The 13,158-nt window shown below is 44.3% G+C and overlaps 1 protein-coding gene across 3 annotated transcripts in view; it reads right to left on the bottom strand.

The window, feature by feature from the left end:
• CFAP70 (cilia and flagella associated protein 70) overlaps positions 1–13,158 on the bottom strand; it is a 1,359,754-nt gene that overhangs the window by 39,617 nt on the left and 1,306,979 nt on the right. For all 3 annotated transcript variants that reach the window (XM_069613256.1, XM_069613257.1, XM_069613258.1), the window contains one exon: positions 9,129–9,176. In XM_069613256.1, the coding sequence (XP_069469357.1) occupies positions 9,129–9,176 (48 nt within the window). The remainder of the gene's footprint in view (positions 1–9,128; positions 9,177–13,158) is intronic.

Genomic DNA, 13,158 nt, shown 5'->3' with positions numbered 1-13,158 from the left:
TAGCTCCAGAGAACCCTTGAGCGTTCATGGCAATACCTGCCATTGGATATTTACCCTTTTATATATACGAACGAGTTGCTCCAGTGTCAACAAGAAAAGAAAAGGATGTCCTCCTACCACAGTGAAACCCTCCTATTCTAGATGTCAATACTTGTCCTGTATTTGAAAACTTCTGTGTCTGCATAGGGGCTTGTTGCGACTGCCATTGTGGCGGATTCATTTGTACTTGGCCCTGCTGTCGCACCTGCTGTACTTGCGCTGCTTGTGCCTGATAAGATGTGTGATTTTGGGCAAATCCTTGTCTGGTCTGTGTGCTATATGGTGGAGGATAAGTTGTCCCCCTTTGGAAAATTGGCAATTTTGAACATTCCCTTGGCTCCCACATACACACGCAATATATCCTGTCATTCCACAATTCCAACATACTGGAGGAACCTTCCTCTTAATCCCTCCTTGGTTATATCCTCCCTGAGTACTCTGATTCTCATTCTGTGTATTTTGAAACCCACTGTGGTTATTCTGAAATTCACCTCCTCTTCCTCTATAATCCATACCTCTGCTTCGTGGCGTAAACCCATACTCACCTTGGTCCATCGGGCGCAAATGATTTGCCTGCGATGTACCTATTGTTTCCTGCATTCCCAATACTTCTCCGCTTGTCAGTACCGCCCCTTCTATGGCACATTTTGAAAGAAATTCCTGAACTAACTTGGCTTCCTCAATCTTTCTATTCTATATCTTTCTTCTTGTTTTTCTCTTGTAATAACTGACAATGGTGCACTGTCGTGAATTGTATCTTAGTTCCTGGCTCCGTTTCCATCCCTACTTGTTTTATCATCTGCCTCTCTACTGGCTCAAGCAACCCCTAATATAAAATATGGTAAAACAATGCCACTTTCTTTTCCCATGGCTGACGTGTTTCAAGTTGCCATTCGTCCTGAATATCGTGAATGTAAGCAATAGGATCTTCATCTTCCTTCATTTTACGTGTCATAATTGCACCATATCCGATGTGTCAGGATACTGTACCCTGAGAGCCCTCCAAATGTCTGCTCTACAATTATTAAACGGCGCTCCATCATGCACTGTGTTTTGTGCAGTCACACTTGAATATTCCGCTCTTCTCCATATGTCATCAGCCTTCTCTCCAAGAATGGCTGTCAGGAGACCTTTTATGTCTCCTATGGCCAGCGCATTTCCTCCTGTTATTTTCTCTAATTCGCATATCCATTTCCAAGCCCCAGAAGGCAAACTAGGGAGCTTGCATTTTAAGTTATCCTTGTCCATCTGTGGCCATGGAATGTATTGCTGTCTTGCTCCCCCTTCTCTAACAATGGGAACTGTGTAAACCCCATCCCGTAGTTGGATCCCACTATTAGTCTATCCATGGCAGGGATAATCGTCCCAGTCTATCTCCTTGTCGGTAATGACCTTAACCTGCACTATGTGATCGTCCTCGGGGACGCTAAGGATATGCTATGGGATCTGGCGTTCTATCTTTAGGCTGTTCCAGATCTGACCATCTCACTTCCTTATACTTTGCAGGCTTCCTTCAGAGGTGCACACGCTCCCTCCTTCTGCCCCAAACCCGGACTCTCTTTCCTCGTTTGACATATCTAGGCCCCAACTAGTATGACTATCATCTCCCTCACCCTTGTCTAAGTTCGGTCTGCTCAAAGACAATGCCCGTCGTTCATCACTGAACAGGTTTCCCTCTTCACTTCGTTATTGAGGTATTGGGGATCGATCACATTCCCACAAGTTCCATACTCTCTACCTTGTCTTAACTCTTGATAGACCTTATCGATCCTTTCTCCAATGCTTTCTGCTTCAAATCTTTCTTCTTCTGGTGCTACTCTAGATACTGCTGGTGTTACTTCCTTTATTGGAATTATCTCTTCCACTCTGTCCCATCGTATTTCTGGGCCCTGCTTCAATTGTTCTTTTTGGATGAGACTGGCATTGAAACCTGGCTGTCTCCTTTTTCATTCTATTTCTTCATCTACTTCGCTTTGCTTTCTTGCATCCCTTCTAATTCTTTCTTCCTTCTACCTTCTTTCTTCTACTCTCCTTACTCCTTCCCTTTTCTTCATCTCTGTAATCTTTTGTCCCTTAGTATTTGTGTTTCTTCCTCCTCTCTCTTCCTTTCCTTTCTGTCCCTTTCTTCTTTTGTTCTTTGTCTATTGTCGTACTTTCTTTGTTCTTCTGCCCATTCTTCCATTTTATCTTGCTCCTCCTGATACATCTGCTCTTGTCCTTCCCTGTGTTTCCTTTTCTGCACCTCTTTCAATCTTTTCTCTCATTCCCTATCCTTCCTTTCTTGTTCATCCTTATCTTCTCTTTGCCTAAGCTCCTCAGTACATTTTTCCATCTATCTTGAGTAATATCTGTCCTCCCATCCATTTGTTTTGTACTAGCGCTACCTCAGCAGCCTTGTCTTTTTCTCCTTTTCATCTCTTAATTTCCCTGTCTATTTCTGTAGACAAATTTGACCTTTCACCTTTCACCTTTTTCTTCCTTATCCTGAATAAACGTATAAATCTATTCCTTTCTTTTCTTCTCTTCCGGACTATAGTCGCTACTGTAAGCAGGGGGTTCATATATCGGATTACTGTACCCCGTCGCTGCCCTTAATTCCTTTAAAGGACACACTCCTATCTCTTCCATAGCAACACTCTTTGCCTCAGGTAAGGTAAGGGGATCTGAGGGCTCGACGCCTTCCCCTTTATGCTGATTAAGCATCCACTCCTCAGGTGGCGTGTCTTCTCTTTCCTCTTAATACATCTTCCAGAGCTCTAAAATCGCTAATCTTTTCTGTAATTTCTTCCTGGTGTACGCAGCGTTAATGTATGTGGTCATGTGTTGCAATACCGCTCTTAACAATGATCCCCCTTGTGGCCACGGCATGATCATTTTATCTGCTGTGCTCTTTACCCATTCTGCACTGTACTGTTCGAGTGTGGACATATGTTTTGGCAGTGTTTTACATAGGTGCATGAGAGGAGTATCCCCCATAATGATAAGTCTCAATTGACTGTCAATACTTACCAGGCCATTAAATAAAACCTTTTACCTTGGTTTAAATCACCACTTTTCAACGTTTTTAAAACAACAAATATGAGCAGGCACCATCAATCACTGCTCAATCCTCTTGTTTCAATTGCCGATCTATTCTTTTGATTAGCACCAATTGTTTTTCTATGCTTTATCTTTACTCTGTTATTTTTTCAACTCTTCACAATCTCTATCTCTCTTCGATATTTTACTCAACCAACATTTAGACTAGTCAGGCATTTACACTTTATAAAACACTGTGATCACTTTTTCCCTCGCCTTTACTTTTTTATCCTGTGCAGGGTTTAAGACATCACCTTACGCAGTCCTGACTACGCGTTTTATATTTCACCCTACTCCCACTGGAGTTTGAAATGTCTTCTTCTAATGCCCTTGAATTAGAGCTCTTAGGCGGCCTCTCTTATCTCTACAATTATTTCCTGTTCCTCAAAATTATCACAATCCCGTCCCTTTATTTGCCATTCCCCTTAGTCTACTCACCATCCGTTAATCGACTTGAGGCCTTCGGTATCGACTCCTGCTCAAATCTGACCACTTCGCCTTCCATCCGCAGAGTGCCTGTGGAAACCGGTCAGGTATTTCTTCAAAGAGGGACCTGCCCACCATCTCAATTCTTCTGGCAAGTTTATTTCTATTCGGCCGCTCTCCACAGGAAACACTGCTACCATGTGAGCTTAAGGCTCTTTAGGAACGTGCATGCAATGGACGGGATTACACAGAATAACTCTGAGTCCAAATAACCGAACCAACTCAGGAAGATGGCAAAGTACTGTTTTATTAACAATTATCTAAAACAGGGAGTTACAACGAACATCAATGGACATACGCTCGATTTCTCTCATTGATCTTTTCACAAAACAGAGGTTATATATCAAAAATACATCAGAAGTGATGTCATACTATGTGGCAAATAATGAAAAACCTACTAGAGGACGGGATTGGCTTAAGGGGAACATCTAAGTATATTATCTATAGGAACTAGGATTCATCTTCAGAAACATTAGATACATGGTTTCTCATTGGTTTTTAAACTATAAGGTTCTTCGTTATATGGACCACTACAATTGGTTGCCATGCTTGTGCCATGTCTGGAACATTCGGTTCATTCAGCAGCATGTAAGCCCAGACCCAGGTGCAAGGAAATAGGGCATGACACTACCTCTCCACCCAATTAGCCAGCATCTCCCATAACCCAAGCCTTCTGCCATGAAGATTGTCTCTGAACGTGGCCTTGCAAAAGTATCCTTGGGCCTCATTACGAGGCTGGCGGTAGCTGTGCCTGTAGTACAGGCACGTCTGCCGCCGATATTCATTTTTTTCCGGCACCCAGAAAAGGGCAATTACCGGGTTTTTACGACCTTGCCGGACACGGTAATTGCCCTTTTCTGGGCGCCGGAAAAAATTCTTCCCCATTCCCACTGGGAATGGGGAAGGTGGTAGCACCGGTACCGTTAACGGTACCGGTGCTACCGTACCATGTTACAGGTTCTGCTTCCGGGTGCCTGTACGGCCACCAGGTCACACCTGGTGGTTGAAAAGGCCCCCGCGAGCAGAACTTATAGTATGGCGGTACGGTAGCAACGGTGCCAGTTGCGCTACCGGCACCGTTGTTGCCTTACAGTCATACTTGTAATGAAGCCCTTTGTCTTTAGAATACATGGGAGTGCGAGCACTCACTATCGTGTTCTGGAACTCCAAGTCCAAACTCTATTTTCCCCCTTGACTCACATGACAGGACCACAATTTGGCCCATTTTGCAGGTTTTAAATGCTCTAAATGAATAAAACTTGCCACTCTTGGTGTTCTTTCTTTGAACCATAACAAGGGCTGATTCATCCTTTGTATGTTTGCTCCTTTCCAGAATAGATAGCTGACCTTGGCTGCTACAGTCGTTACTCCAGTCCAGACAAACTTGCCATGCAGCTCCACGATTCAACTTATTCTTGCTGCAACATAGTTTTCCATTCCTTCTGCATGGGTCCGTATAGCCAGCTTCTATGGTGAATTAATCTACTTGCGTTTCAGCATCTGTACAATTATTGAACGGTTGATTCTCTGCAGCATTTTGTCCACATGGAATCTTCTTTTCGGATTTAAAAGGTTCTCTTGATTCTTTACTTCATTAGTTTCTGTAGGATCCATACATTCTCTTCAGCCAGTATTTCGGGACGTTGTATATGTCTCTTGTGACATCACTAGCTTCTTTCTTTGCTCTTTTTCATATTCCTTCAGGGAGTTCCTCCCTTAGGTTGTCACCACTTCGGGTATACATTCGGTAGGATTGTCTCAACAGGCATTTTCTTTCGAACACACGTCGCAGTATTGGCACAACTGCTGGTATCAAACACGGCACAATCTCAGGTCTACAGCATATGGGAGTTAGGGGGCAGGATCTCCTGCATAGGCATGCGGCTGCTCCTCTACAAGTGTGTGGGGAGGATCCTGGGGTTGGGGATGAGGGTGTGAGGAGGGTGACAGCATTGGGGATGAGGTGCACAGTTGTACAATACATCACTTTGTACTACAGCCAGAAGATCCAGTACTCATTTTATTAGAGTGATACATGTGAATACAGTGGCAGTTAAATGTACAGTGACCTGTGTCAAATGTGCTTTCAGAAATAGTTGTCAATGATGTCCTGCCATACAATATGCCCTTCCCTCAATTCCTAATGTCTTTTATAAGGTGCCCTGTCGACACCTGATTCTTCTTCATCATCCGAGTCAGGGCGTGTAATGTCCTCATATGGAGGCATGGGTATATTCTGGCGTATGCACATGTTGTGCAGCATAGCGCAAGTGACAACAATTGCACCCACTTTTTCTAGAGTGTACATTAGTGCCCAACCTGTCTGGTGGAGGCACCTGAACCTTCCCTTAAGTAGTCCAAACATGCATTCTATGCATTCCTGGTTCGTATGTGTGCCTCGCTGTAGGATGTCGCCTATGGTGTACCAGGGTTCCTCCCCAGTGTCAACAACCATTGTAGCAGCAGATAGCCTGAGCCACCTACAGCAGGTAGGAAGGAGAGTGTTCAACATTACTGTTTTGCCTCAACATGCTAATTTCATTCACTATTGTGCTGGTGCCCTTTGTGTGCTCATATGTGTGTAGGGCAGACTCCCTGTACTGCACAGTGGGTGGAGGGGCATGTAGTGGATGTGAGTGGGCACATGCAGGAGTATGCAGTATGTTCTCAGGTAGCTCTGTGGCCAGTATTAGTTGGATTATGGGCCCTGCGCTATTAAGTGCCACATTGTACATGGTTCATGCCACTTGTTGTTTCCTCAAATATGATCTCATGCCTGTCTTCATGTCTCCTGTTCAGCATCATCTTCAGATGTCATGCTTACCCACGTACTAGGTACGCTGTTCTCAGTGTGTGTCCATATATGCAGGGAGGGTGCTGCTCCTCAGGACCATGCAATCATGAGCGGAACCTGGGATTTTTGCGCAGCAGTGGCTGATGGTTAGATCCACCTCACAGGTCATTTGGATGTTCATGAAATGGTACCATTTACGATTCTTCATGCAGGCTCCCCTACCTGGGTGCGAGGGGGGACACCAATTCCACATGTGTGCAGTCAAGTGCTGCAATGACATTAGGGAAATGGGCGATGGCAAGGAATTGCCTTTACTGCATGTACCTGGACCTGGGTGGTGGGCAGCAAGATGTGTCGATGGGCATGCCTCACAAGCTCATCCAACACTTGCACCAGCACTAATGAGAATGTTGGCTGGGACATGCCATGCAGTATACCCACAGTCTGTTGGAATGCACCAGTGGTGCAGAAGTGGAGGACGGACACCAACTTCAGCAGTGGTGGTAATTGCAGTTCTGATGTGCATGGAGGTCTGGAAATCTGCCTCTATCAGGGTCAGCAGGTCTGCTATGGTGTTCCTGTCCAGGTGATATAGCAAGACCAATTGTCCATCAGTCAGAGCCCAGTTGGACGGACGGATACGTGGTATAGCCGGCCTCCGCACCACACATCTCCTCTGTCTTTGTGCTAACCCGGATCCTTCCTGTAGTGGTCTGGCATGCTACTAGAGCTCAATGAACATCACCAGTTTGTGGATGCCTTAATTGACGTCTGGTTGTAACTGCATGTTAATTGTAAGTGTGTTTGGGGAGGGTGTGGGCCTTAAAAAACACTTTAGGAGGCTATGATTGGCACCTGTGCTTGGTTCACATCACCAGGATGCTTTTATCACCAACTTGCAGCTGGAGGTAAGTGCACTGCATTTTTATAACAGCCAATTTTTGGCAGTATCCTGCCAGTTGCTTCACTTCTAATATGGCGGAATTACCATTTATGTATCTGGCGTTAAATCTGCCAGCAGTAATTCTGCAGGGTCTAATTCAACCTCTTGTTGGTAGAATTTCTGCCGGCGGTAATTCTGCTAGGGCTAATTCCGGCAGCAGAATTAGCGTTGATTTTCGGTGCCCTATAATTTGACAGTGGCAAGAGAGGTGGTAACGGATTTACTGCCAGTTTTACCACTTAGTGCTGAACTCGTAATGAGGGCCAATGTCCCTTCCCACACAACACATACAAAGGTCATGGTGCAATTACAGAAAATTCACACAAAAGGCTCAGAAACGTACTAAATCCAGATGCCTTCTGTAGACCGAAAGCAAGGAATACCTATGACAATAAGAGGTGATTAGAAGGTGATGTATAAAAGAAGAGAGAATTCTGATTTATATGATATGTGGTTATCTTTCAATGAATTGTATGGATAGCTCCAAGTCGGTAGATGAACCCTGCAACATCGGGCTCTCTATTATATAGTCATGAACAATTCATCTCATTTATTTCTTTGTCTGTCTATTGTTTGTTCGTCATATACTTCATACTACTTTCATAATTGTCACCTGCTGTTAAATTGAACATGTTGTTGTTTGGTTTGCTGTATTTTAATGCTGATTTGAAGGTATGTGCGGGTGAATTGTTATTGTTGTTGCTTGGACCTTGGTCTGAGTTAATTTTGTGTTTTGATGGGAACAACATTGTTAATAGCTACGTAGCAATTGCTGTACATTTGAAAATTATAAATAAAGCTGAAAAAAGTACCACCAAACATAAGGACGCTACAGGTGTTTGAAAGTTCCTAAGTACAGTGCTTTGAAAACAGGAATAGTTTGTGAAGAGCGCAGTTGGCCCTAATTATATGACTGGTGTTATGGCTTTTGATGAGCATTGTGCTGTTGCAAAAACAGCATATAGGGACATTTCAAGAAGTGACGACTGTGTAGGGGAGAGTGTCCATTTTCTAAAGGGATTTACCTCCTGGGACCAAGAAAAGAGGGACACACTTCTAATGAAGGTTTAAAGGGTCAATTCCTAGCCTGATTTAAGAGGAGCCAATTTCTATATTGAGAATGGAGGTTCCCTTTCATGGATGAGAGATGAGGTCCTCTAGTAAAGCAAGTGAACAAGGTTGTTTCTTCTGGTTACGTTCAAGGAACTCACATGCTAGTGTGACTGAATAGGTGTTTACCTCAAGGGGAAATAGCAGAAGGAAGTATCTCAGAAGAAAGAGAAGGTGATTGGAAAGTGTTGACATAGGTTGAGGAAATCAGAAGGCTAACCTTTAAGGGTAAGGGAAATGGGAGGAGGCGGATGCGCAGGGAGGAAGGAGCAGATCAGAAATTCTTGCAATGAATTACTCCAGCAAAGCGTTACTTGTGATACAATGGATTACCAAAACTGGAAGAGCTTCAGGTTCATCTCATGAATTTAGAGTGGACAATCTTACTGCTACAGACACTAGAAGAATTTCTTTGCAGGGTTGGCAGTGCAGAATTTCCCCCATGGGTGGTATTTAGAAGCTCACATTCAAGGTAAGAGTAATTTGGGTTCCCGCTAAACCATATCTGGGTTTACTACAACCTTCAATAGCAGAGATATCGTCTCTAGGATGATCAGAAGAGAAAACTGCTGGGCATGAGAAAGCATGCTATCCTTTATTTCTATTTATCTTATGAGGCAGGTACAGGAACACCCCCAAACAGATACAAAAATGGAAATTAGAGCAACACATACTGACCTTCATCATGTACTTGTACGACTGCTCTGCTTCCAGCTGCCGTCCAGTCTTAAGAGAACAAGAGAACAGAATGAGCCACACAGAAGATGAAAGGAAAGACATGAACAACCATATGGGGTGAGAAAGAAAATCGGCATCCATGCTCATTCAATTTTGGGTGTCTCCTTTCTGAAGCCATCCTTGTCCTAGTGGGGACCAACTTTCCAGAGACAAAACATTATTTAATTCTACAATTCCATGTAAACCTAATCTGTTTCATTATTCACTGCTTTGAAGCCTAACAACCTAAAATGTACATTCCACCATCTTGGGCACCTTCACCATCTTTACCATTATTGTAGTAATCCAGTTGCATAGAATCAATGTGCCTTCCTGTTTAATATTTTATGGTCACAACAGAAGCAGAATTTTGTACACTGCAGATCATGGAACCTACACTTGATTTTTCAAATCCTTCGCCTTTTGCTGTATTGCTTTGGGTGGCATTTCTGATGCTTTTCTCAGTGTCGTGTGCTTTAGCGAGACACTTGATTTCTTCCTGTATGAAGTTCCCTAATCAGATTCCAGACTGTTTCTTTAGCGAGACACTTGATTTCTTCCTGTATGAAGTTCCCTAATCAGATTCCAGACTGTTTCTTCCCCGGTTTGAATAGAAAAATACTGATATATAAATTACTCAATATTCTCTAAAAGGAGTGGAACTCTCAGTAACATTTATTTTAGTCTCCTAGTGTACTATTGCTGAATGTCTACGAAGATGGGCCTTATGATGGGTTGCGTGGAGCAGTAAAAATGCAGCGGTATCGCTATTATCGCTGCATTACTGCTCCGCCCCATCCTGAGTTTGGGTGGACCTCGGAGCATTCACCTCCAGTTTCGAGCTGGAGGTGAATGCACAGACATCCTGCCCATTTTTGGTGCATTTACCGTGCCCCAAATTGCACCGCAGTAAAAGCGCCGGAAAATGCCCATATGGACTCAAAATAAATGGGGATTTACTACGTTACTGCAACTTGGGATACAGCGCTAATAGCGCCAGACCAAGTTGCGGTAATGCTATTCGCGTTGGGCGGTATCCCTGGCGGATTTACCGCCAGGATACCGCCCAACTCGTGATGAGGCCCAAAGGGTCTTATTACAAGTTTGGCAGAGCTTCAGTGGTAAATCCACTGAAATAACGGCAAACAGAATTACCGTTTTCGCCACTTGGTCCAGTGGATTTACAGCAGGATTATAAGTGGTTGTAGATGGTGTAAGACTCCATTTTTCAGAGTCCAGAGAACTCCATGGGGATTTTGGCAGAATTACCGCCGAGGGTAATTCCACCAGTGGTAATTCCACATATTTTGCATTTTTTTGTGGTAAGATGGCAGACTTATTTCCAACATTTTCCTGGAGGAAAATCCTCCACCTTACCACTTAAACTGCAATATGACAGTGCGGTAATGCGGCAGTAATGCAGTGGTAGCTGAGTTACCACTGCATTACCATGTGTTTTTTCCCACAATGACGTACTCGTAATGAGGCCATGTACTCACTGATGAGTCGTAAGGTTCGGATAATTTATTTACCCTTTGCTTGCATGCGATAATACATATGCAAACATTGAATATGCTTTATGAACATTTTAGAAACATGTATATGCGATTAAGTCAGATTTCTGACCCGGGACCAAGCCTTTTAGAGTCCGTGCATTCAGCTTTCTGGAGGCCGACAAAGGTGGTATCCAAAGAGTCCTCTAAATCCATACCTTGCCCACTCCCCCTACCCCCACAGCATTTCTGACCATGACAGCACGAATAAACCGACCAAAGTAAAGGTCTTCAACCCCTTAGCCCAAGACCTGTTCCCCAATTATAAATGGGCCAGCTGGCAACAGCCCTTAATGCAGGGGTCTGCAACCTCTGGCTCCAGATGTTTTGAACTACAACTCCCATGAGCTTCATACTGGGAAAAATATGACTTGAAGCCTTGTTGCAAAATCTGGAAGCAGAAAATGTGCAGAGCATCACCACCATGTAGCCCAGGCTCGCCATGAATATGCGGAGGCCACACAGATCCAGAAAATAATGTTTTGCCACTCAGTCACACTTAACAGCTTGGAACCACACAGAGAAGCATTATGCTGGAGCCTGAACGAGGAAGGCCGAAGCCGGCAGAGTAGCCAGAGGACTGCAAGGAGTATATGTGGTGCAGTAAACCACCGACAGGATTTCTGTCTGATTAAAAAATGCCCACTGGGGCATTTGAAGCCACAGAAGAATAGGCAGCGGTTGTAGGTGATTCTAATTATCTACTTGTATTTGTATTTGTATTTATATAGCGCCTTAATCCAAGGCGCTTTACAGTTTAACAACAAGAATACACCAAACAGAGTACACCAAACACATACTTGACATGTGAAGCAAACATAGGATCCAAGAGAAGGAGTACAGAGCCTCACCAATACCGAGCCATGATGCAATTATCTCAAGCAGCTGAGACATTAAAAAAGGCAGAACCAACTCAGTGTTAGGGTAGTAGTCACTCAGAGCAGGAGAAGAAAGCAGAGTGGGGTGAAAACTAGCAGGAGACTTCAGATGGGACAAAGAGCTCCACTTGAAGGTTGCACTGGCTGCCTATTTGCAACAGATGCTCATCCTGAGAAAACGGCAAGAGACCCAGAGCAGAATTAACAGTTGTGATACCGGGCATTATATTCCTGGAAGTGAGCTAGGCAATATCGATGGAAGAGAGCTGGGCACTATATTATTGGAAGTAGCTGGGCACTATATCTCTTAGACTGTGTTTTGTTCATTATGAAGAAGTGAGGTGGGCACTATATCGTTGAGACTATGTATTCTTACTGATCAAAAAGGGAGCTGGGTGCTTTCTCCCTGAGACTGTGCTTTGTGGATTGCCAAGAAGTGAGGTGGTCACTATATACCTGAGGCTGAATTACCAAGAAAAGTGGTGTATGCATAGCTCTGAGCCTTTGTTTGGGAGTTGTCAAGAAGTGACAGGGCACTATAACCCTGCAACATGGAAAGAGAAGCAAAGTTCCAGAGGGAAACCTGAATCCCTGCCAGACAAACCCTGAGACACTATAATGTATTACTTAAGTTCACCTTTTTCTGAAACTGTTCAAAAAAAGAACATCCTGTGGTAAGTGTGAGAAGCCAGAGGGTGTCTCACCCGCTAGTCCACGGGGATCTCTCTCTCAGGTGGCCAGGGCACGGCCATCGCCTTTGGATCCAGACCCTGGTAGTGGACCAGTGTGGGAGGATCACGTGGGAGACGGGTCTTGGGGTAGTGGGTGTGAGGCAGCCGATGGTGAGATGGGCTATTCCCCCTCACATTGTACTGGACATGTCCCGTTAAATGGGTCAGACAAAGTCAGACCCTTTACACTTGATACCAGTTAGCTCTCCTCACACGCATAAAAGCCAACACCGAAAGACACAATCTGACCAAGGTGGAACACGAGCACGAGCAGAACTTCTGCGACAAGGGCACACTACTGGAACAGAGCAATGGACCAAGGGACAAGAGCAGCAGGCCAAAAACCCTAAGGGTTCCCTACTGGAGGCATTTGCCTCAGACAGACCGCAAAAGACACATGGAGAAGGCCAGATCCCATGAGTGAAGATTGCATTGGGTTCCAAAGACGCCAGCGACCCTCCTGGGTGAACGGCAGAGTTGGGGAGTTGAGGCCAAGTCTGTGGTACTAACCTTGACTCATGAATTGAAAATAGAAAAACAAGAAAGAAGCACACACAGCCGGTGTGTTGGCAAGCGACCTGAGAGACCAGTGTGTGTTAAAGCGAATGAAGAAGCAACATTATATCACAAGTGAAGGCTGCACGCGTGTGGATGAGACGCAAAGAAATGCAGACCTGTGAATGAACTTTGAAGTAAAAAGCAGCTGCGAGATCAGCGATACTAAGTAACGGAGTGGTCCAGCAAAAGGAAGCAGCCAATTTGAAACTCTTAGTGAAAGGTACATTTGTTTGAAGTTATAAAGCAAACAGACAGCGAAAGCAAATTAAGT

This window comes from Ambystoma mexicanum, chromosome 5p (assembly GCF_040938575.1).
Source record: "Ambystoma mexicanum isolate Mex_15411 chromosome 5p, UKY_AmexF1_1, whole genome shotgun sequence".
In the NCBI taxonomy this organism is placed as follows: Eukaryota; Metazoa; Chordata; class Amphibia; order Caudata; family Ambystomatidae; genus Ambystoma; species Ambystoma mexicanum.
The sequence above is the reverse complement of the archived record's forward strand: the minus strand, read 5'-3'. Positions and strand labels throughout refer to the sequence as shown.